This window comes from Agelaius phoeniceus, chromosome 19 (genome assembly GCF_051311805.1).
Source record: "Agelaius phoeniceus isolate bAgePho1 chromosome 19, bAgePho1.hap1, whole genome shotgun sequence".
Taxonomy (NCBI): Eukaryota; Metazoa; Chordata; class Aves; order Passeriformes; family Icteridae; genus Agelaius; species Agelaius phoeniceus.
This window is the reverse complement of record NC_135283.1, coordinates 1,497,021-1,519,435: the sequence shown is the minus strand read 5'-3', so window position 1 is coordinate 1,519,435 and position 22,415 is coordinate 1,497,021. Positions and strand designations below refer to the sequence as shown.

The window sequence follows — 22,415 nt, the reverse complement described above, 5'->3', positions numbered from 1 at the left end:
GGAGGAGGACACTGACTGGAGAGCTGAGCTGCTTGTCCCACTCACAGCTGAGGGATGAGGGATGGCAGGCATGTTCTTGGGATCATCCCTCATCACCCAGGGGTGAAAAGCAGCAGTGTTCTGGGATTTAACCCCTTCTGCAGGTGGAGGTGTGGCTGGGTCGCCTGCTGGACACCATGAGGGCCACGGTGAGGGACGGGATGGGCGCGGCTGTGGCGGCCTACGAGGACAAGCCCAGGGAGCAGTGGCTCTTTGACCACCCTGCCCAGGTACTGCCCTGCCCTGCTTCCAGAGGGGTCTGGGCTGTGGATGGGAGTGGTTCTGTCCAGGGAAAAGAGGAAGGGTGTGATGCCCAAGATGGGAATTTCAATGGATGTAAAATGGATCCCTGCTATCCTGCCTGCTGAGATACTGTATAACAAAACTTCATTTCACATCAGGGATGCCTCATCCCTGACCTCCCCATGGGTCAGACCCTCTCAGAGGTAAGCAAAGCCTGGTGTTGCCCTGCTCTTGAGCCACTCTGTTTCCCCAGGTGGCTCTCTGCTGCACCCAGATCTGGTGGACAGCTGAGGTGGGCATGGCCTTCTCCAGGATGAAGGAAGGCTACGAGAAGGCCATGAAGGAGTACCACAAGAAGCAAGTGGCCCAGCTGAACACGCTGGTGACCATGCTGCTGGGGCAGCTCTCCAGGGGCGACAGGCAGAAGATCATGACCATCTGCACCATCGACGTGCACGCGCGGGACGTGGTGGCCAAGATGATAGCACAGAAGGTTGGTGTTCCCAGCTCAGTGTGAGCCATGCTGGGCATGGAGGGGGAGATCGTGGAGGGACAGACCAGGGACAGGCACTGGGGGCACTGCCTGCCGCAGCAGGGCCATAGGAAAAAGTATTTGGCATTTTCTTCTCTGTAGCTTTCTTGCTCTGGTGTGGGCCCACAGGGAATCTCTTGGGATTTGTCCACCACTCCCACACTGCCTGTCCTCGCGTACTCACAGAATGGTTTGGGTTGGAAGGGACCTTAAAGCTCTTCTCATTCCAACCCCTGCCATGGGCAGGGACACCTTTTGCCATCTCAGGGTGCTCCAAGCCCTGTCCAACCTGGACTTTGGCTCTGATACCTTCTGGCCTGCAGCTGGGCTTCCCTGGGAGTACTGGCAGGAGTGGAGTGCAGGAGTTGGGTGTTCCTCTACTCCAGGGGTTTTGCAGATGCCTTCTGTCCCATCTGGGGTGCCAGAACTGATGCCTAGAGAGGCTGACCTGGGACAGAGACTAGACAGAGCTAAAAGAATAAAGCAGGGATTTATTTAAAGGCCTTTAGGGGATACACCTTAGGTAGTGCAAGAGCCCAGATGTGGCTACACCCAAGATGGGTCCCAGTCAGGAGTTTTCACACTTTTATAAGTTTTGGTCCATTTCCATATTGTGGTTAATTGTCCAATTACAGCTCCAGGTCATGAAGTCCCATCCTCTTTGTTTGCTCTCTCAGTTCCCCATTGTTTATGCATTTTGGGCCTAAAGCTTGTATCGATCTTCCTTAGTCCCAAGCTGGAAAAGGATTATTTTGTCAACCTACCTCGTAAAGAAAACTTACTAACACTTAACACAAAGCTCAGAGCTACACACCTAGGCAGCACAGAATCTGAAAACCATGAAAGCCAGGACTGAAGGCACCCCCTGCCCTCCCTGGTGCCACTCTGCAGGTGGACAATGGCCAGGCCTTCGTGTGGCTGGCGCAGCTGCGGCACCGCTGGTCGGACGAGGAGCGGCACTGCTGGGCCAACATCTGTGATGCTCAGTTCCTCTACTGCTACGAGTACCTGGGCAACACCCCCCGGCTGGTGATCACCCCCCTGACCGACAGGTGAGGCCCTGCTGGTGCCACCTGAGCTGCTGGTTATGAGATGTCATAGACATATTCCATGAGAAATCCTTTCAATAGGGTTTTTTCTCCTGAGGAAGTGAGAGGACTCAGAAACAAAATGTAACCAATGGTTATCTGCTGCTGTGGGATGCAACAGGTGCATCTGGGATTGGGCTCATGTGGTTGTTTCTAATTAATGGCCAATCACAGTCCAGCTGTTTTGGACTCTCTGGTCAGTCACAAGATTTTATCATTCCTTTCTATTATTTTCAAGCCTTCTGATGAAATCCTTTCTTCTATTCTTTTAATATAGTTTAATATATATTTTTCTTTTAATATAATCTATATCATAAAATAATAAATCAGCCTTGTGAAACATAGAGTCAAGATTCTCATCTCTTCCCTCGTTGTGAGACCCCTGTGAACACCACCACAATGAGACAATAAAATCTCTAAATTCCTTAAAGTTTTGAGGAGCTAAGATTTTAGTTAGAGATAAGCTTTATTTTTGTAAAGCTTGTTTGTAAAGACAAATCTGCCATTCCTCTGACCCAGCTCAGTCTCTTTCCCTTTTCCCTCATCCTGTGCAGGTGTTACATCACCCTGACCCAGTCCCTGCACCTGACCATGAGTGGGGCTCCTGCAGGCCCTGCTGGCACTGGCAAGACAGAGACCACCAAGGACCTGGGCCGAGCCCTGGGCATCATGGTCTACGTGTTCAACTGCTCCGAGCAGATGGACTACAAGGTGCTGTGTTTCCCTAATGTTTTCAGAAAAATCCCTTCATCAGGATTTTTTGTCCTGGAAATATGAGAAGCCTCAGCTTCTCTATGTTTTGCTCTTCTGGAATGTGGTCTGGAGATTGGCTATTAGTTAAAAATAATTTACATGTTTAGATAAACAATCACAGCCAGCTGTGTCAGACTCTCTGAGTCAGTCACAGGTTTTTATTATTCATTCCTTTCTAGCCTTCTGATAAATCCTTTCTCTTTCTTTAGTATAGTTTTAGAATATTATATATTATATTATATTATATCATCATAGTATAGTATATTATAGTATAGTACAGTATATTATAGAACAGTATATAATATTATAGTGTATAATATTATAATATAGTAAAATATAGAATAATATAGTAATATCATAAAATAATCAACCTTCTGAAAACAGAAAGTCAAATTCTCATCTCTCACCTCCTCCTAAAATCCTCACAACACCACCGTGCTGCTCCCCCCAGACTGGGGCTGCTCAGGGCCCCTGGAACCTGCAGGGTGGGAGTTACCCAGCTGGGCTTGCTCTGATCCATCCCCTCTTCTCTCATCCCTGCTGCCTCCCTTCCTGCTGAGCAGCTTTTCATCCTCCTCCTTCTTTTTGTCTCTGAGACTTGCACAAGGTTCTGGAGGAGGAGGAGAGCTGAGCTGTGCTCTCTGCCCTGCTCCCTTCCCTTCTGGAGTTAAGTTCCACATGAAATTCTTTACGAATTCTGGCCTGTTCAGTTGAGACAGAGGCTGTGCTGATCCATTCCCTCTCTCCAGACCCACAGGACACCTGTCCTAGGCATGGGGACAGAGCTCTCCTGGTTCCTCAGGATCCTCTGCTGCTCATGGTGCTGATCCCTGTGCTCTCCAGGGCACTGGGTTTGGTGGCCTTGGACCATATTTCATCCAGCTGAGGTCTCTCATGGACGTGGGGCCATCAGTAACTCAGCCCAGGTGACCTTTGGATGGAACCAGAGTGCAGAGTTGTCGAGAGAGGGCAATTAGCAAATCAAGTGGCAAACTGTGCAGAGCTATAAATATTATAATTGAGTTGTGCCTGCTGCTCCCCTGCACTTTCTAAATACCCACAATAGACTGTAAATTGCTACAAATAAACAGGCAGGGAAATCAAATCCATTTTTTGCTGGAGTGGATTCTGTTTGTGATTTCACTCTTGTAATTTTATTTTATTTTATTTTTTCTTTTCAGTCTTGTGGGAATATTTACAAAGGCCTTTCCCAGACAGGAGCCTGGGGCTGTTTTGATGAATTTAACAGAATCTCAGTTGAGGTCCTTTCTGTGGTTGCTGTACAGGTAAGTGGAGAAAAGCTTGTGGATAAATGCAAGCCAGCCTTCCTTCCCTCGCTCCCACAGGGCCAGAACAGAAGGATTTGAGTCTGGGGGAACTTCAGTGCTGAAAACTGAGTTGCTAAAACATCAATGTTCTTCTGGTCCCCAGTGTCAGCTGTGAGTGCAGATTTTGGGATCCCAGTGTTTGACTGAGGTGCTGAATTCTTTCCAGACCCATTTTGGGGCTTGGCATTGCAGAAATTAAGGTCTAGAGCCCAGAAGTTTCTAAACTTCTGTAAATGTCTTGGTCAAAGGAATTGTTCTGAGCCCCTCCACGAACTCCTCACTTTCATCCCTCTTTGTCTCATCATCGTACCTCCTCTGATGTCCCAAAGAAATCCCAGGCAGGTACAGGTGTTTGTGTGTCCTTCCCTCTCCACTTCCCTCCCATCAGGTTCTAGCTTAAAGTTGTCATTGAAAAACGTCTTTGAGGATCTTAAAATAAAAGGGGAAGCTAAACAAAAGGAGCCCAGATATGACTCAGCTGCTAATGATTCCCTGGCTCCTGGCTGGAGCATGGTGTCTGAGCGAGCAGGGCTGTCACTCCATCATCGCCTGTGCTGCTGTTGGAGGGTAACCATGGTGATGGTTAATTGGCTGCCTTAGTCATGCAGCTCCTGTCGGTGTGGGTCCTCACACTGAGAAACTCCCTTAATTGCTTTGCTTTAAGGTGGCAAAAGGGTGAGTTTAGGGCAGAGATGGATTCCTCCCCGATGGAGTGGTGTTATGGAGGAGGTGAGCTGGCTGCAAGGAGCTGCTCCTTTGGGAAGCAAGGAAGGAAGGCCTGGCTGCAATGGAATGGGAGGTGGGCAGTGAGGCGACCTGGCTGAGTTTGCTGTTCAGGAAAACGTTTTTTGTCACCCTGGTTTTTTAGGATTTTCTAAGCCTTCTGATGTTTGCATTCTTGTAATGAACTTTCTCAAGCACTATATTTAAAAACTCATTGTTTTGCATTCTTTTATGGAGGAGGAGAAATTTGATGGGCTGTTGGTTTGTCCAGTGTCATGGGAGAGGTGGCACTGTCACCCTCCAATCCACTGTCACTTTTGGAAATCTATAAATGTTGGAGTCAGAAATTAAAAGCACTCTTTTTTACCTTGGGGAGCTGCGTGTTCACGTCATTTTATTTTGTGTCCTATAGCAACAGTTTTTTACAGAAAGAGTGATGAAGCACTGGAATTATCTGCCCAGGGAGGTGGGGGAGTCACCATCCCTGGATGTTTTAACAAAATATTGGATGTAGCACTGGGTGCCATGGTTTAGTTGAGGTGTTGGAGCTGGGTTGGACTCGATCTGAAAGATCCCTTCCAGCCTGCTGATTCTGGGATTCTGTGACTCACTCATGGGAATGGAAGGTGGGCAGTGAGGTGGTCTGGCTGTAATGGACCTCTTTGGAAAGTGAGGGATGAGAAGAACAAAGCTGCAATCAGACAGGTAGAAAAGACCAGCAAAGTCTCTTATGAAGCAAACTCTTGGAACTCTTTTCAGTTTGACTGTCCAGTCTCTTCAGCCCTTTTCTGTTTGTCAGAGTTGGATTGTGATGGGAGGCACACAGATTTACCCTAAACAGTGTAGAATCTTTATATGGTCAGTAAAACCCAGACCAGAGCAGTGATAATCCCCACTCATCATGGGCCAAGTGCAGGGAGGTCAGCAGTGCTGGCTGGGGTTTCCATACCTGAACACCAGCACTGCCTTGGTCCCCAGGTGAAGAGTGTGCAGGATGCCATCCGGGAGAAGAAGAAATCCTTCAATTTTCTTGGAGAAGACATTAACTTAGTCCCCTCAGTTGGGATTTTCATCACCATGAACCCTGGTTATGCAGGACGAACCGAGCTACCTGAGAATTTAAAAGCTCTCTTCAGGTGAGTCAAGATCAGGTTTTGTGACCTGTGTGATGAAACTGGCAGAAATTGTCTTTTGGAACATTCAGGCTTCATTTTGTTGGGAAATTTACTTGCACTGGGGATTCACAGATGGTTTCAGCCTTGTGCACCAAGCCTGGATCAGGGAATGCAGGGAGGACAAGGTAGCTCTGTCCTGTGCCATGGAAAAGGCAGCGGGGGCAGGCTGGGAGAGCCTCCAGTGGCTCACTGGAGAGGACCTGGAAGATAAAGCTACAAATCCACTGCCCTCAAGCTCTGTAGTCAATGCCTGCTCTGCAATCCTTTCCTGCCTGTCTCCCTAGGCCCTGTGCCATGGTTGTGCCAGACTTTGAGCTGATCTGTGAGATTATGTTGGTGGCTGAGGGCTTCCTCCAGGCCCGAGCCTTGGCCAGGAAGTTCATCACGCTCTACCAACTCTGCAAGGAGCTCCTGTCCAAGCAGGTGAGCCCTCTGCTGTCCTCTGGATCCCCAAAATCAGGGATGTGACACTGCCATGCACCTCCATGGCTGAAGCTTCACAGGTTTTAGTTGCTGCCTGCCTCTGTGGCAGCTGCTGGGACAAGGGAGGGTTTGTGATCATCAGAGCAATGACATTTTCGATCTGCTCTCCTGGAGGATCTTCAGGGATGGAAGCATTTGACCCAACTGCATTAACCTCACTAATCTTTGAATTTGAGAGATTTTTCAAAAGCCTCAAATGCCACTATGATTGGGGTAGTATGCAGTGACCCTTTGCTTTTTCTCTTAGCTCCTATTGATTCTCCTGCCTGCAAGGGGTTCATGATCACTGTTCCTGTCTTAGTCCAACTCAATACTTCTCTGTCATGTCAAGTGTTGACCATGTAGGGTCACCTCCAGCGCAAAACCCTGGTTAATCAGATTCTAACTTGGCATTGTCTGCATAGATCAAAGCTGGGGTGAGTTGAATCAGGACTCCAGATGGAAAACCCGATCTTGGCTGTGCCAGCATGAGCTGGGGTGGGTTTCTGCCTTCTCACAGAAACTTTGTACTGTGCAGCTGGAGGCCCTGTGGGAGCTTTGGCCTCCCACACAAAGCAGCCAAGCTGTTGGGCTGTGCTCTTCAGGGTCTTAGTGGAGCACAGATAGAAGGATTTACTTGTTGGATTCCTCCAGGATTCCTTTCCAGCAGTGTCCTCCCTGCCCCTGCTTAGTAGGCTGTCCCCAGGACCAAATGTCCCTGGTAACCTGGTGATGGAGAAATTTGAGTGTCTGAGGCCTCAGAATGGACTAACAAGCCCTCCACCTCATTAGCTCCTGCAGATCCAGGGCTCTGGCAGGCCTTGCTTAACCTGCAAAAAGGCCAAGGTTTTAGGGGAAAACATTCCTTAGGTCTCCAGAGTGCAAGTCCTACTGCTGGCTTAGTGCCAGCTCTGAGCCCATGTGATGGCATGAACCATGAATTATTTGACTCTCCCTGGTGGGAAGCTCACCTTGTGAAATGGAGACCAGGTGACTCAGGCTGGTGGAGGTCTCTGGCCATGACACAAATATCAAATTTGTCTGCATTTCCATTGCTGACTGCTCTGGCAGCTGGACTTCTGCTTTTTACCCCTGCCTAGGCATAAACTCACCCCTGTTTTTATTTGTTTCTTTCTCCCCCTCATGCAGGACCACTACGACTGGGGTCTGCGGGCCATCAAGTCGGTGCTGGTGGTGGCGGGCGCCCTGAAGCGCGCGGACCCCGAGCGGCCCGAGGAGCAGGTCCTGATGCGCTCCCTCCGCGACTTCAACGTCCCCAAAATCGTGACAGACGACGTGCCAGTGTTCATGGGGCTGATTGGGGACCTGTTCCCTGCCCTGGATGTGCCTCGGAAGCGTGACCTGGATTTTGAGGCCATGGTGAAGGAGGCTGTGCTGGAGCTGCGGCTGCAGCCCGAGGACAACTTTGTGCTCAAAGTAAGGCCCAGGGGTTTTCTGCTCTGTTGTGGGGGTGTGAGGGTCCCCAGGACGAGGTGAGAGATGAGAATTTGACTCCTTGTTCTCAGAAGGCTGATTTATTATTTTATGATTTTATATTAATTATATTAATTAATTATATTAATTATATTATATTATATCATGTTATATAAAATATATATAATATATAATATATATAGTATATTATATATTATATATTATATATTATATATTATATATTATATATTATATATTATATATTATATATTATATATTATATATTTTATTGTATTCTAGTCAGACCAAACTGGGAGTCAAATCCTTCGTGTGTCTGGGTCACAAATTTCTGTACAATAGCCCCAATGAGAGCTAATGTCACAGAATGATTTAGGTTGGAAGGGACCTTAAAGGACATCTCATTCCAACCCTGAGCCATGGACAGGGACTCTTTCCTTTAGATTTTGCACATCTGAGCTTCACTTTGGTGTGTCTGTCAGCTCTGGGGCTGTTTCCCCAGGTGGTGCAGCTGGAGGAGCTGCTCAGTGTCCGGCACTCCGTGTTCGTGGTGGGGGCTGCAGGCACAGGCAAGTCCCAGGTGCTGAGGTCCCTGCACAAAACCTACCAGAGGATGAAGCGCCGGCCTGTGTGGACAGACCTCAACCCCAAAGCAGTCACCAATGATGAGCTCTTTGGCATCATTAACCCAGCAACGAGGGAGTGGAGAGATGGTAAATGTCCTTTCGTGGCTGAATTTGGAGATAAAAGGGATATTTTTAATGAAGCTCCTGAGTGGATGATGGGTCTCTGTGTGCAGGTCTCACAGCCCAGGTGCTGCTCCCAGCTGTGTGAGGGTTTGCTGTTGGAAGGACATGTAGGGTGTCACAGCTTTTTGGGAATTTATCTTTTTGCCATAAGGATAATTATCATGTTTGTTAACACCAGCGCTTCCCAATTCCTAATTGAGACACGTTGTTTTTGGGGCTGGGCTGCTGAAGGAAGAGAATTCCCTCCTGCCCTGTGCTGTGCACTGGGACCCCCAAAAGTGACATTTCCAGGTTTCTATTCCCAGCAGCATTTGAGAAGTGTTTTTCCACCGAATATCCCTGCCTGATCTCCAGCACACGGTGTTTGCCAGGCTGTTGATCCTGATTGCTCCTGAGGAGGACGAGATGAGCATTTAAGACCTGCTGAAAGATTACAGAGATGCAGAGTGCAAACGTTGGCTTGTGACTAATCCAGAAAGGCAGCTTTGATTCCCTGTGTGGCTGTTCTGGGAGGTGAGGGAGGACAGCTCCATAAATCATCCTTGGCCAGAGGTCTCCAGGAGAGGAGCTGCCACCACCTCCCCTGCCCCTGCCACCACCCCTCCTGCCCCCTGCTCCGCTCCAGTGCCAGGGTTAATTTCTTTTTTATTGTGATTGGGGACCCTAAATCAAAGTGACAGAGAGAAGTGTGGGATGTAGCCAGCCCTCTGCAGAGAGAGCTGCACGTTGGGGGTTGTGGATCAGGGGCTGTGGGTGGCACTGGACAGCAGGAGAGACACTGGCAGGTGGCTGTCCAGTGTTCTTAATCCTCTAATGTTCCAAGAGACCTTACAGGGCTCCTCTCTGATGGCCCAAGGCAGATATTTTCTGCATTAACCATTCCTAGAAATGTTGTTTCTTGGTGCCAAAGAGCAGCCAGGCCATTTTCAGCACAGCCTGACAAGAGAGGATGGATCAGCTCCTCCTTTACCTCTTCCCGAGTTCATCCTGTCACTCGTTTCTGCCAGCAGCTGGGAAGTTTGCACATGTTAGGTGGAAAAAGGCCCCACAAGGGAATCCTAAAAGTGTTATTTGTAGATCCAAAGTCTCTCTTCAAATCCCAAAACCCCTCTCTGGTGTGGATGCCTGAGGCTGGGAGAGGGGCACTTCCCTCCAGGTGCCTCTGTGGTTGTGATGCTCCCAGGCAGGAGCTGCTGCTGGCACTGGCAGGGCTGGAGAGGTTTCCAAGCTGTGTCCAGGGTGAGGAATGGAGCCCAGGCAGAGGCAGGGAGGTGTCATTGATCCGTGACCCCTCTGAGCTGTGTGGCTGAGCTGTTCTGCACAAGCTTTGCTTCGGTCGTGCGGTGCCACCGGCGGCTCCTGACCTGCGTCACGAGGGAGTAGCTGCTCCTGGAGAAACAAAAAGCATGCCTGTCACAATTCACCAGGAGAGAGGCTGCTTTTAATGCTTGCCTGATGTTCCTTCATGCAGACCAGCCTTTCCCTAGGTATTTCCTCGTGTGGAGGAGAGTGATGGTTTTGTGGAGCTCTCATTTGCCCTGCAGTACTTCTGCTCTGTTCCCAGCTTCTCACTCTTCTTAGCATTCATTATTTACTCCCCTTGAGACTCTGTATATTCTCTGTCTCCTTGATTTTACTGACATTTTGTTCTGTCACTCAATGTCAGTCTGGGCTTGTTCTCCCCTCAGTCTCACTAAAGCCATGATCCAGTGTTTAAAGCATCTTGATTTTCCTGATATACTTCAAGCCACAGGAAAAAAAACCCCAAAAGTAAGAATTTCCAAGGCATATTCAGATGTTTTTTTTGCATTGTGTAGTTTGTGGGGTTTGTTTTCTCTGAGTATCTGCTCTTCATTTTTCCTTTGTCTTATGGTTTTCAGTGGGAATGAAGCTCATGTAGGCCCACAATCATTCTCAGTGATACTAACTCTGATAATATTTTTTTCTTCAAAGCAGATATCATTATACAGTATCATTTATGTCCAGATGCAGAGTTATGAATGTATATAAGGGGAAGCATAATTTTTAGGAAGTTGCTGGAAAAATCTGTTAGAGCAGGTGACAACTTCAGTGTTCATCAACATATTCATGTCACCCTCCCAGGACTGTTTTCATCAATCATGAGAGAGCTGGCCAACATCTCACATGATGGTCCCAAGTGGATGGTACTAGATGGAGATATTGATCCAATGTGGATTGAATCTCTGAACACTGTGATGGATGATAATAAGGTAATGGATGTCAGGTAAAGAAGCAGGTATTCCTTGTCAGGGGTGATTCAGCCTGGGAGAAATGCAGATTGTAAGAACATCTCCTGGAATAATGCAGCTGTGTTTCTTCAGCCACACCAAACAATATTGCATAAAGGCGATGGTGCATGAGGGAAATAACTGAGAGCTTGTTTTCCTTGGAATTTCCCTTTTCTGGAGAGGAGTGCATGTGAGCAATTGCAAATGTCCTGATCATAACTTTAGGCCTTTTAGAGGTAGGGTAGGTACATAATTCTGTCTTTTCCCCACCCTGAGGAAGTGCTTTGGATTCTGGGTGGTGGAAGAGAGAAGGAGCATTCTGTGCCTGTCAGAAATCATGTCCTGCCATCACAGAGTGGTTTGGGCTGGAAGGGATCTTAAGGCTCACCCCATCCCAGCCCCTGCCATGGCAGGGACACCTTCCACTGTCCCAGGCTGCTCTAATCCCTGTCCCTTGGGCACTGCCAGGCATCCAGGGGCAGCCACAGCTGCTCTGGGTACCCTGTGCCAGGGCCTGCCCACCCTGCCAGGGAACAATTCCTAATTCCCAAAATCCCATCCATCCCTGCCCTCTGGCACTGGGAGCCATTCCCCCTTGTCCTGGCACTCCAGGCCCTTGTCCAAGGTCTCTCTCCTGTTCTCTTGGAGCCCCTTCAGGTACCAAAAGGCCACAATAAGGTCACCCCAGATCCTTCTTCAGGCTGACCACCCCCAGTTTTCTCAGCCTGAGAAGTAACAGAGCTGCTCCATTCCTCTGTTCATCCTGGTGCCTCCTCTGGGCTCTCTCCAGCAGCTCCAGCTCCTCCCTGTGCTGGGCTCAGGGCTGGGGCAGCTCTGCAGGTGGGGTCTGGCCTGGATGGGGCAGAGGGGCAGAATCCCCCCTTGTCCTGCTGTGCCTCAAGGAGCTGGGCTGGGCAGCCAAGCCCAGCAGTGCCAAGTGCTGAACACTCTTCATTCCCGTTCCTGGCAGAGCTTCAGGCTGTCTGTCTGTCTGTCTGCAGGTGCTGACCCTGGCCAGCAATGAGAGGATCCCTCTGAACCCCACGATGAGGCTGCTGTTTGAGATCAGCCACCTGCGCACGGCCACCCCGGCCACCGTGTCCCGGGCAGGTGAGTCCTGCTGGGCTGCACCTGGGACTCTCTGCAGCCCTTTGTTGGCCAGTCTTAAGGGAAAAATACAGGTTGGATATTAGGAAAAAGCTGTTTACAGAAAGAGTGATAAAGTTCTGGAATGGCTGCCCGGGGAGGTGGTGGAGTCCCCATCCCTGGGTGTGTTTAACAAAGCCTGGATGTGGCACTGGGGGCCAGGGTTTGGTTGAGCTGTTGGGGCTGGGTTGGACTCGATGATCTTGAAGGTCTCTCCCTGCCCAGTGATTCTGTGAAAGCTGCCAGGCTGGGAGCACAGCTGCCTGTGGTGTGCAGGGAGTGTTCCTGACGCTCACAGACACACTGAGGATCCTGAGCCCAGCCTCACTCGGGGTCTGCCATCATCTGGAGGGGTTTACTCAGAGTGTGCCCACTGCTGCTGTGGGGTCATGGCTGCAGCACTGCTGAGAGAACTCTCCTGCACAGCTCTGTGTGAGGCTGATGAGGAGACAGCCGCCTTTATCCCAAAGAGCTTTTGGAGCAGTGCATGGGAAGGGGGAATGAAGGTGACCCCTGGTGTCTGGTGCCCAGAGCAACACCATGTTCCAAATTTGGGGCAGGTCCTGAGAGGTGTCCTGGTTTCCTGAGTTGCATCTCTTCACTGTGAATGTGTCTCCTCTGCAGTGGGGCAGGAGGAGGGGGCAGGTAATGAGGGACCGGGTGCATTTGACAGGGTTTCAGTTGTTCCAGCGAGTACCTGAAAGTTCCTGGTGGAGAAAGGGGCAGCCCCTGCTGTGTCCTTACCCTTGACTCTTCTCCTGCACCTCAAGGGATCCTGTACATCAACCCCTCAGACCTGGGCTGGAACGCCCCCGTGAGCAGCTGGATTGACCGGCGGGAGGTGCAGTCGGAGAGGGCCAACCTGACCATTCTGTTTGACAAATACCTGCCCGTGTGCCTGGACACCCTGAGAGCCAGGTACCCCTGCAGGCTGCCTGTGTGTCCTCAACAGGGCACGGGGTCGTGGTTATTGATTGTTGTGGTGGTGTTGTGAGGGTTCCCAGGATGAGGTGAGAGATGAGAATTGACTCCTCATTGTCAGAAGGCTGATATTATATTATATTATATTATATTATATTATATTATATTATATTATATTATATTATATTATATTATATTGTATTATATTGTATTATATTATATTATATTGTATTATATTATATTATATTATATTATATTATATTATATTATATTATATTATATTATACGATATTATATTATATTATACGATATTATACTATATTATACTATACTATATTATACTATACTATATTATACTATACTATACTATACTATATTATACTATATTATATTATACTATACTATACTATATTATACTATATTATACTATACTATATTATACTATATTATATTATTTATACTATATTATTTATACTATATTATACTATATTAGTTATATTATATTACTCTATATTATACTAATTATACTATATTAATTATATTATGTGATATATAATATAATTATTATAATTATATTATCTATAATATAATTATATATAATATAATACAATACTATATATAATCATATATGATATGATTATAATTATATAATTATTGTAATAATATAATATAATAATCTACTAAAGCTACACTAAAAAAGAGAAAGGAGACATCAGAAGGCTAGACAAGAATGAATAATAAAAAACCCATGACTGACCAGAGTCCTGACACAGCTGGACTGGGGTTGGTCATTAATTAAAAACAATTCACATGCTGAGTAAACAATTCTCCAAATCACATTCCAAAGCAGCAAAACAGGGAGAAGCTGAGGCATTGGGTCAGTAGAGCAGATTTCAGACCACTGCTGAAAGAAAGAGTGGAAGATGCAGAGCAGATCCTCTCCCCACATCTCTTCCTGCCCCTTGGGGATGAGGAGGAAGCTGGTGTCAGTGTCAGAGGGTGGGATTGCTCCAGAGGCAGGCCTCTCTTGGAATTCTTTCCTGAAGCATTTGAGCTCAGCTGAGTCCCTCCCTCTGTGTGAGCTCCCAGCCTGGGTGTGTTCCATGGCCGGACACTGACACTGAGTGTGAGAAGCAGCACAGGGAGTGATGGCTTTGAACTGAGCAAGGACAACTTTAGGTATTAGGAAGAATTTCCTGGCTGTGAGGGTGGGCAGGCCCTGGCACAGGTGCCCAGAGCAGCTGTGGCTGCCCCTGGATCCCTGGAAGTGCCCAAGGCCAGGCTGAACATTGGGGCTGGGAGCACCTGGGACAGTGGGAGGTGTTCCTGCCACAGCAGGGGTGGAATAGATGGCTTTTAAAAGTTCCTTTCTTACCCAAACTAGTCCATGACTGTGTGATTCTCCATCTTCTGCTTGCTCCCCATACCTGCATTTTCATTAAAAAAAAAAATAAAAAGAACAAAAGTCAGTGAACAACTGAACCTGGGCACCATCAGCCCCAACGGGGAGGTGTCAGGAGGAGCTGCTTGAGTGCAAGTTTTGCTCTTTGGGACTGGGAGTTGGGAATCTTGCAGGGGAGCTGCTCTCTGGAAGCCCAGACTTTAAAGCTGTTGGCAGCAAAGCCCATCAAGCGTCTCCAGCTCTCTCTGCTGAGCAATTGTCAGCCCATGAAATCCCCAGGATTAGCTGCACCAGCCCCGAGCTGAGTATTTTGGTGGCTTGCTTAATTCAGAAATTGTAGAACCAACCTTTCAAATAGCTCTAATTACTTTATGGAGGACTTCAGTGCTGCTACAATATTAGTTTGGAATTCTGTAAGTGTAGCTTAAACGAATGTAAAATGGCAAGATGAAAGGTTTTATTTTATTACTCCTCTATTTGACTGCTTTTGAACTCCTGGCACTCCCAGGAAATCATCGCCTTCAGCAACTCCTCCATTTTACTTCTTTCAAGAGGATCAAAGTTTTTAAATGCCTGAAACTTCTGATTACTGTTATTATGTGTGTGTGTGCCAGTGCCAGCAGGGCCAGGCAGAGGATGGGAGGATGGGTGTTCTCTTCTTCCTGCTGACAAGGAAAATGCTGATATTCTGGCAAAGCATTCCTGCCTTGCTTTCCTGGGCTGGGGGCAGCCCTGGTGCTTCACCCAATTATGCTTCCCAATTATGTTTTCCATTCCCATCCCTCAGATTTAAGAAGATTATTCCCATTCCTGAGCAGAGCATGGTTCAGATGCTGTGTTACCTCCTGGAATGCCTCCTGACAGAGGACAACACACCTCCTGACTGTCCCAAGGAGCTTTATGAACTTTACTTTGTCTTTGCTGCTGTCTGGGCCTTTGGTGGCTCCATGTTCCAGGACCAGGTAAGAAGGGATGTGAAGAACAGCATCTTTTATTGCCTTTTTTTTTTTTTTCCCTACTTTTTTCTACTTTCCCAAACCTAAAGCTGTGTCAGTGCTGCTGTTTGACCTGGAAACTTGAACTAAACAATCCCTTTCATGAAAGGCCTCATTATGGTAGCACTGGAGAATGGCCAAGCCCAGCGTGAGGCTCCCTTGGTGCCATCACCTCGAGGCCATGGTGAGCCAGACCAGCTTTTGTGGTCCTTGTGGAGGACTTAACCCTCCATTCCCTGGCTGCCAGCTGGTAAAACCACAGCCCTGCTTCTGTCAGTGCCTTTTAAGCCAAGCCTGGGGGCCATGGTTTAATTCAGAAATTGGCCCTTGCCCAGCAGCTCCCTCCAGCCCCTCGCTGTAGCTCGAGCCCGGTTGGTGGCACTTGGACATGGCATTCCCCTGCCACAGCAGCCAGCCCTGGCGTGGCAGGGCCTTGGCACAGCTGGGTGTGTGGCAGGAGGAGCTGGGAGCAGGCTCAGCATCCCTCTGGGAGGGTTCTGGGCGTTGCTGCTCTGTAAATGTCAGGCAGGAGAGCGTGAGCACACGGCGTCCGAGCGAGGGGGAGCCTGATGAAAAATGATCCAATATAAAAGCTGTTTATTGCTCCCTGCTGAAGGTGCCCTTCCTGGTGACCTTTTGCTGCTGAAATGTCAGGAGAAACAGGCTGGGAGGCTTCCCACTGCTTGGTGTTTGTTGGTGAGGAGCAGGGCCCCTCTATAGAACCAGATGATAGATTTGCCATTTTCAGGCCCTCAAATTAGCAGAAATCCACACGGGGTTTTTGTTAAGGAAGCAGTTTGAGCTCGACACCATTCTGGCAATAGAGCTGGGGCTGTGACTGCTCCACTTAAGGGCTCAGGCCCTCCCAGCACTGGGAGCAGGGCGAGGCAGCACTGTGAGAAAGCTTTTAGCAGTGCTGCACTTCCCTTTTCTGCTGCCAGGCTGAGGAGTTGTGACAGCAGGAGGAAGGAGATTACAGTCATTCTGCCTCTCTGGGCAGCACGAGACTGCAAAATCTTGGATGCTAATAATGTGGTTTTCAAATCCTCTGGTCTTTTGATGTGTGGTGGCTCGGGGAGCTTTGCAGAGGACACTCAGTTCAAAGCCAGGTTTCCTGAGAGAGGCTGAGCAGTCCCTGGTCCCACCTGCTCCCAAAAACCCGAGTGGTGGCTATGGGGAGGAGAGACCTGATAGAGATGCCCCAGGAACAAACTGTGCTGCTAAAACTGGCTCAGTGATGCGTGTGCTCTCTCCCAGATATCTTTTCAGCAGCACTTTCCCCCCCCATTTCTCCCCAGGGCTGAGGGCTGCAGTCCCTGTGCTCTGCATGGGAAGGGTTCAGACAGTGGCTGGCCCAGTTTCACAGAGGAGACCTGAGGCAGAGAAAGGGATTAAGCACATTTTGCAAACCCTGACTCAGTGTCTAAAGCAAAAACTGTCACCCCAGCTCCCAAAAAAAAAAAAGTTCAGATGCTTGAAGATCTTCATGCATAGAGGGATAGAAGGGGGAAAGGCAGGAAAGCAGGAGCTTGCTGGGCTCTGTGGCAGCAGCCACTCTCCCATTCTTTGCTGAACCGGGATCTGCTGCTCCTGCTTGAAAAGTGGCCAGAAAACAACAACCAAGTGTTTGCAGGGTGGTGTGATTTATGAGGAAGAGATTTGGTATGCATGCTCTGACTGTCCATGGCCACGGATGGAGATGGATGTGGTGTCCTTGTCTGTTGGAAGAAGTAGGCACCAAAAATCAATCAAGTGTCTGTTTAGTCATAGGCACGTATTTCTCTTTTTCAAATTGATCCATCTGTCTAATCTCAGACATACTAGGAGTGATCAACACAGAGGATGAATTATTTAGGGGAATAAATAGGAGTGATGAGAAAAAATGAAGAAAATGAAAAATTAGACTTAATAATAGGAAAAAGGATAAGATTGTTATGCTGTAGAATATATTTTTAAGGACTAATCCCAGTCTGGTGGACTGGGATAAATAGCATTCACCATCTCTAATGAATTTCTCTGGATTTGTCTAATTTCTCCTCTCTTTATCTGGCAGCTCGTGGACTACAGAGTGGAGTTCAGCAAGTGGTGGGTGGCAGAATTCAAGACAATCAAGTTCCCTTCTCACGGCACAGTCTTTGACTTTTACGTTGATCCAGAAACAAAGAAGTTTGAGCCTTGGTCTAAACTTATTCCCCAGTTTGAATTCGATCCTGAGATGCCACTGCAGGTAGGTGACCCCAGCAGGCTGCTGGGCTGGAGGAGTTCCTGTGTTTTAGTGACTGAACGTGGGTGTTTCAATGAAGTCTGGTGAAAGGCCAGGCACTGATGGAATTCTTTATTGGATACAACTAAATCACCCATCTCTTTTTGCTGTGCTTTGGCAGTAACAGCACAACCTCCATCCATCTTCCAAACATGAGTGATGTACAGCAGGGGCAGGGAGCTGCTGTGCCCAGGCTGGTGAGACAGAGCAGGAACAAAGCCTCTGAGGCACCAGGACTTGTTGTCATTCTCGTGGCTGTAAACAGAGATGGGTTTATGTTTGGGCCAAGAAAAGAGTTCCTCAGGTAGTGAATTGTGTTTGCCAGTTGTATTCCTCTGTTTATTCAGAAGTGCCACAGCGAGCTGATGACTTATAAAAATCATCACTGATTTAGCAAGGTGTGATTCTGTGGGGGGATCCAGGTGCTGCTCCCAGGACGAGGGAAGAGATAGAATCTTGACTCCATGTTTCAGAAGGCTGATTTATTATTTTATGATATAGATTATATTAAAGAAAAGGATATATTAAAACTATTCTAAAAGAATAGAAGAAAGGGTTTCATCAGAAGGCTTGAAAGGAATAGAAAGGAATGATAATAAAATCTTGTGTGTGAGCAGAGAGTCTGACACAGCTGGACTGTGATTGGCCATTAATTAAAAACAACCACATGAGACCAATCAAAGATGCACCTGTTGCATTCCACAGCAGCAGATAATCATTGTTTGCATTTTGTTTCTGAGGCCTCTCAGCTTCTCAGGAGAAAAGATCCTAACGCAATGATTTTTCATAAAGTATGGAAAATATTTCCATAAATATTGGAAATATTTATGGAAAATATTTCCAATATTTACAGAAAATATTTCCATTTATGGAAAATATTGCCATAAAATATGTCCATGACACAGGATACTCCCTGAAAAGATAGTGTGAGTGTGTTCACAGGGGTCTCAGTTTGAGGGAAGAGATGAGGATTTGACTCCATGTTTCAGAAGGCTGATTTATTATTTTATTATATATATTATATTAAAACTATACTAAAAGAATAGAAGAAAGGATTTTCTCAGAAGGCTGGCTAAGAATAGAAAAAGAAAGAATGATAATAAAGGTTTGCGGCTCAGATAGACGGTTCAAGCCAGCTGGGCTGTGATTGGCCATTAATTAGAAACAACCAACATGGATCAATCAAAGATCCACCTGTTGCATTCCACAGCAGCAGATAACCATTGGTTCCATTTTGTTCCTGAGGCCTCTCAGCTTCTCAGGAGGAAAAACCCTAAGGAAAGGGATTTTCCATAAAAGAAAGGAAAGGGATTTTCCATAAAAGAAAGGAAAGGATTTTCCATAAAAGATGTCTGCGACAGCTGGATTTTAATGGCTGGCAGCAGCACAAGGCTTAAAAGGCTAAAACCACCAGGGCAGGGGCACTGAGGTGGGTGCTGTGCCCCCAGGCCTGCCTGGTGCCCACGGCTGAGACGGCGCGGCTGCGGTTCCTGGTGGCCAGGCTGCTGCAGCGCCAGCGCCCCGTGCTGCTGGTGGGCACCGCTGGCACGGGCAAGTCCGTGCTGCTGGGGGACACGCTCTGCTCGCTGGACACCGACGCCTTCCTGGTCAAGAGGGTGCCCTTTAACTACTACACCACCTCTGCCATGCTGCAAGGTAAGCTGCTGGAGGGGTCAGGGTTGGATATCTGCGGGAATTGCTGCACTGAAAGGGTGGTTGGGGATGGGAATGGGCTGCTCAGGGAGGTGGTGGAGTCACCATCCTTGGGGGTGTTTGACAAAGCCTGGGTGTGGCACTCAGTGCCATGGTTTAGTTGACAGGGTGGTGTTAGGTCACAAATTGGACTCGATGATGTCAAAGGTCTTTTCCAGCTGGGTTGATTCTGTGTCATTCTGTGACATTCTGTGTCATTCTGTGACATTCTGTGTCATTCCATGTCATTGTGTTTCATTTTGTGCCATTGTGTGATTCTGTGACATTCTGTGTGATTCTGTACCATTCTGTGCCATTCTGTGTCATTCTGTGCCATTCTGTGACTCTGTGCCATTCTGTGCCATTCTGTGATTCTGTGCCATTCTGTGCCATTCTGTGCCATTCCTGGGGCATCCACTGGGTTTTGGAGCAGGATGTGCACTGGGAAGCTCAAGGAAAGGCCCCTGGGTGAGTTGCCCCTGTTGTTGTTGGCACACTCACAACCCCACAGTGAAACTCTGCTCAGCAGAGCCCTGCTTTTGTGGGGATGATGTTTTCCAAGCTGAGGATTTGCCTTCTTAACCCCACCACTCTGTTCAGGGCTGTGCCAAAGCCCAGCCTTCAATCTGCTGCAGTTTCCATGCCTTGTATTTGACTTGAAGTGTTTTTAACATGCTGGAATTGAAGAATAAGATGGGTTTTTTGGAGAGGATCCAAACTGTCCTCGGGGGTGCAATGATGGGAACTGCATCCCAATTAGCAGTGAGGATGGTGCTAATGGCCATGTGCAGGCTGCAAGCCAGGCCTGGTTCCTGGGGTTGTGCTCCTGTCCTGCCACAGCCCAGCATGTCCCACATCAAGTGCCTCCCTCACAGCTTGCTGGCCTGGGGGGCTCAGACCTCCAAGGAATTTCTTGCCCCAGGGAAGCCCTTCAAGAAAAAAAAGTGGGTAAAACCTCCCCTTCTGGCCAGTCTCACAGCCATGGGCAGTGTCATGGTTGCAGCCTCCCTTCTTCCTCTTCCTCCTGGAGTGGGAGTGCCCTGGCTTGGGGGGGGCTCAGCTGGGGCCCCTGGTGTTCCCCACCTGCCCAGGTGAGTATGTGCAGGTGTGGGGCAGGTACAGGATGTCCCTGTTGCTCTGAGCTCCGGGCTGAGCCCTCCCCTTCCTTCCTCTGCAGAGCCCAGCACATCTTCATCACAGGGAAATGTGATTTATGCTGCCTGGCATCCTTCCCCACTGCTCATTTTTTAGTTAATTTGTCCCTTTTTTGTGGAGCTTGTCAGTTGGCTGCTTTTTTGCCTTCCCCAGCAGGTGCCTCTTTAGATTTGTAAAATGTGAATCCAAAGCAGTTTGGGATTTTAGTTTTATTTACTTTGCAAAGAGCCAACCTGAAAGCCAGCAATTTTTAGTCATGGTGCCTGTTGGGACAGAGGTTTTTAAGGTGCAGAGCTGCACTCTTGAGGGGAAGTACAGGGATGTGGTTCAAACAATCTTTGTGGACCTGTAGCTTACAGATTTTCATGTGCATGGGGGTTAACAGGAGCCAGACTCTCTCTGGGCACAGTTTGGGGATTTTCTTTGGTGTACTGTGACCAAATCCCATTTCCTGTGGAGCCTGGAGCTCTGGTGTGCTGCTCCATGCCCTCTTGGACCTCTGCTCCTCCATCAGCTCCATCCCTGCCCTCATTCCCCACCTCTCCCCTCCAGATCTGCCTTGAGACAATGAGAATAAATGGTGGTTTTTGGGGTTGGGTTCTCTTTTCCCCATGGCCATCAGGGTGAGAGGGGCCACACTTGCCAAGTCTGGTGTGCAGTGAGGGTTTGAGGGGCTGATGGGGATGTGTCAGGAGCCCAGAGCAGGGACCCTGCAGGATTATTGTGGGATGAGCTTTGAATTAAAATGCAACTTCCACAAACATGTCACTTCATCCCCAGTAATTGCATTTCACTATGATGAATCTCCTGCATCCTTGTTTAACCTCGAAAAGGGCTGATTTTATGTGTTAATTAAGGCCTAATTAAATTTAAATTAAATGCTTATTTGAAACACTTAATTTGACTTGCTACCAGAAATTTCAAATATTGTGGTTTTATTGAAGGGGGAGAGAGACTCCACTGAGGAAAAATCTATCATTTTTCTAAGCACAATTCATGGCTTTATGCAGAAGTGCCTGTGACAAGAAAACAGCTGAATTCTTAGTGGGTAACCAGGCTGTCTGCAGGGCACCCAAGCAGGAAACAAATGGGGTTTTAAAAGATTCGTGGTCTGAAATAAAAACCCAGAATATAAATTTTCCCTAATAACTTTTGCCCTCGATAAGGGATGGCTGAAATGTGCATTTGCACAAAGTTTTTATCAAAACTCCCAGTTGTCCCTAATTACAAAGGATTGCTCCTTGCCTTGCTGCTGCTTACACGAGTGGTGATAACCCCAGACTGTGTCAGTGAAATAAATTCTGCCTCCATCTCCAGGAGGGCTGGGAGCACCTGGGAGTGAGGATGGGCTCCAAGAAGGCCCCTGGCAGGAAATTCACCCCAGAATAGCTGCTGCTCTTTGCTTTGCCCCTTCCTGAGGCAGTAAAGGTTGCTCAGGCCGCAGTGCAAGAAATCAATAACCTATAAAACATTTTATGCAGCAGTGTGGGGTGATCTGCATGAAATATCACTCCAGCATTGTAAATATTCCCAATATGCTACAGTCTAGGGCAGCACATAACCTCAGCCTTCTGCTAAAACAAATGGGAATTTTCCAGAGCTTCCTAAAGAATTTTCTCTCCATGCTCTTCCTTCCTAAAAAAGCCACAAAGATCACAGGTGAGCTGGGAGGGCTGGGGCTCCCTGCAGCAGGCACAGAGCACTCATCCCAGTCCCTCCTGCCCCTCCAGGTGTGCTGGAGAAGCCTCTGGAGAAAAAGGCTGGCAGGAATTACGGCCCCCCAGGCACCAAGAGGCTGGTGTACTTCATGGACGACCTGAACATGCCCCAGGTGGACGCCTACGGCACCGTGCAGCCCCACACCCTGCTCAGGCAGCACCTGGACTATGGCCACTGGTATGAGGCTGCTGGATCTCTGCTCTGGGGTGGCCAACTGGCACATCTGCACTGCTAAAAGCAGGGAAAGCAAAAAAACAGAAGTATTGATGTCAGGTGGGGTCAGTGTACAAATCAGGAACAGGACAGGGCTGCTGGGAACGTGCCTTGAG

The 22,415-nt window shown here is 48.1% G+C and overlaps 1 protein-coding gene across 2 annotated transcripts in view; it reads left to right on the top strand.

The window, feature by feature from the left end:
- DNAH9 (dynein axonemal heavy chain 9) overlaps nt 1-22,415 on the top strand; it is a 161,040-nt gene that overhangs the window by 38,054 nt on the left and 100,571 nt on the right. For both annotated transcript variants that reach the window (XR_013184717.1, XM_077188209.1), the window contains 16 exons: nt 144-269; nt 536-775; nt 1,706-1,866; nt 2,457-2,613; nt 3,837-3,941; nt 5,685-5,842; nt 6,166-6,304; nt 7,493-7,780; nt 8,298-8,508; nt 10,648-10,775; nt 11,795-11,903; nt 12,710-12,857; nt 15,050-15,224; nt 17,311-17,484; nt 18,969-19,176; nt 22,098-22,263. Coding sequence is in view for 1 of the 2 variants with exons in the window: in XM_077188209.1 (XP_077044324.1) it covers nt 144-269; nt 536-775; nt 1,706-1,866; nt 2,457-2,613; nt 3,837-3,941; nt 5,685-5,842; nt 6,166-6,304; nt 7,493-7,780; nt 8,298-8,508; nt 10,648-10,775; nt 11,795-11,903; nt 12,710-12,857; nt 15,050-15,224; nt 17,311-17,484; nt 18,969-19,176; nt 22,098-22,263 (2,693 nt within the window). In the remaining variant the exon portion in view is untranslated. The remainder of the gene's footprint in view (nt 1-143; nt 270-535; nt 776-1,705; nt 1,867-2,456; nt 2,614-3,836; nt 3,942-5,684; nt 5,843-6,165; nt 6,305-7,492; nt 7,781-8,297; nt 8,509-10,647; nt 10,776-11,794; nt 11,904-12,709; nt 12,858-15,049; nt 15,225-17,310; nt 17,485-18,968; nt 19,177-22,097; nt 22,264-22,415) is intronic.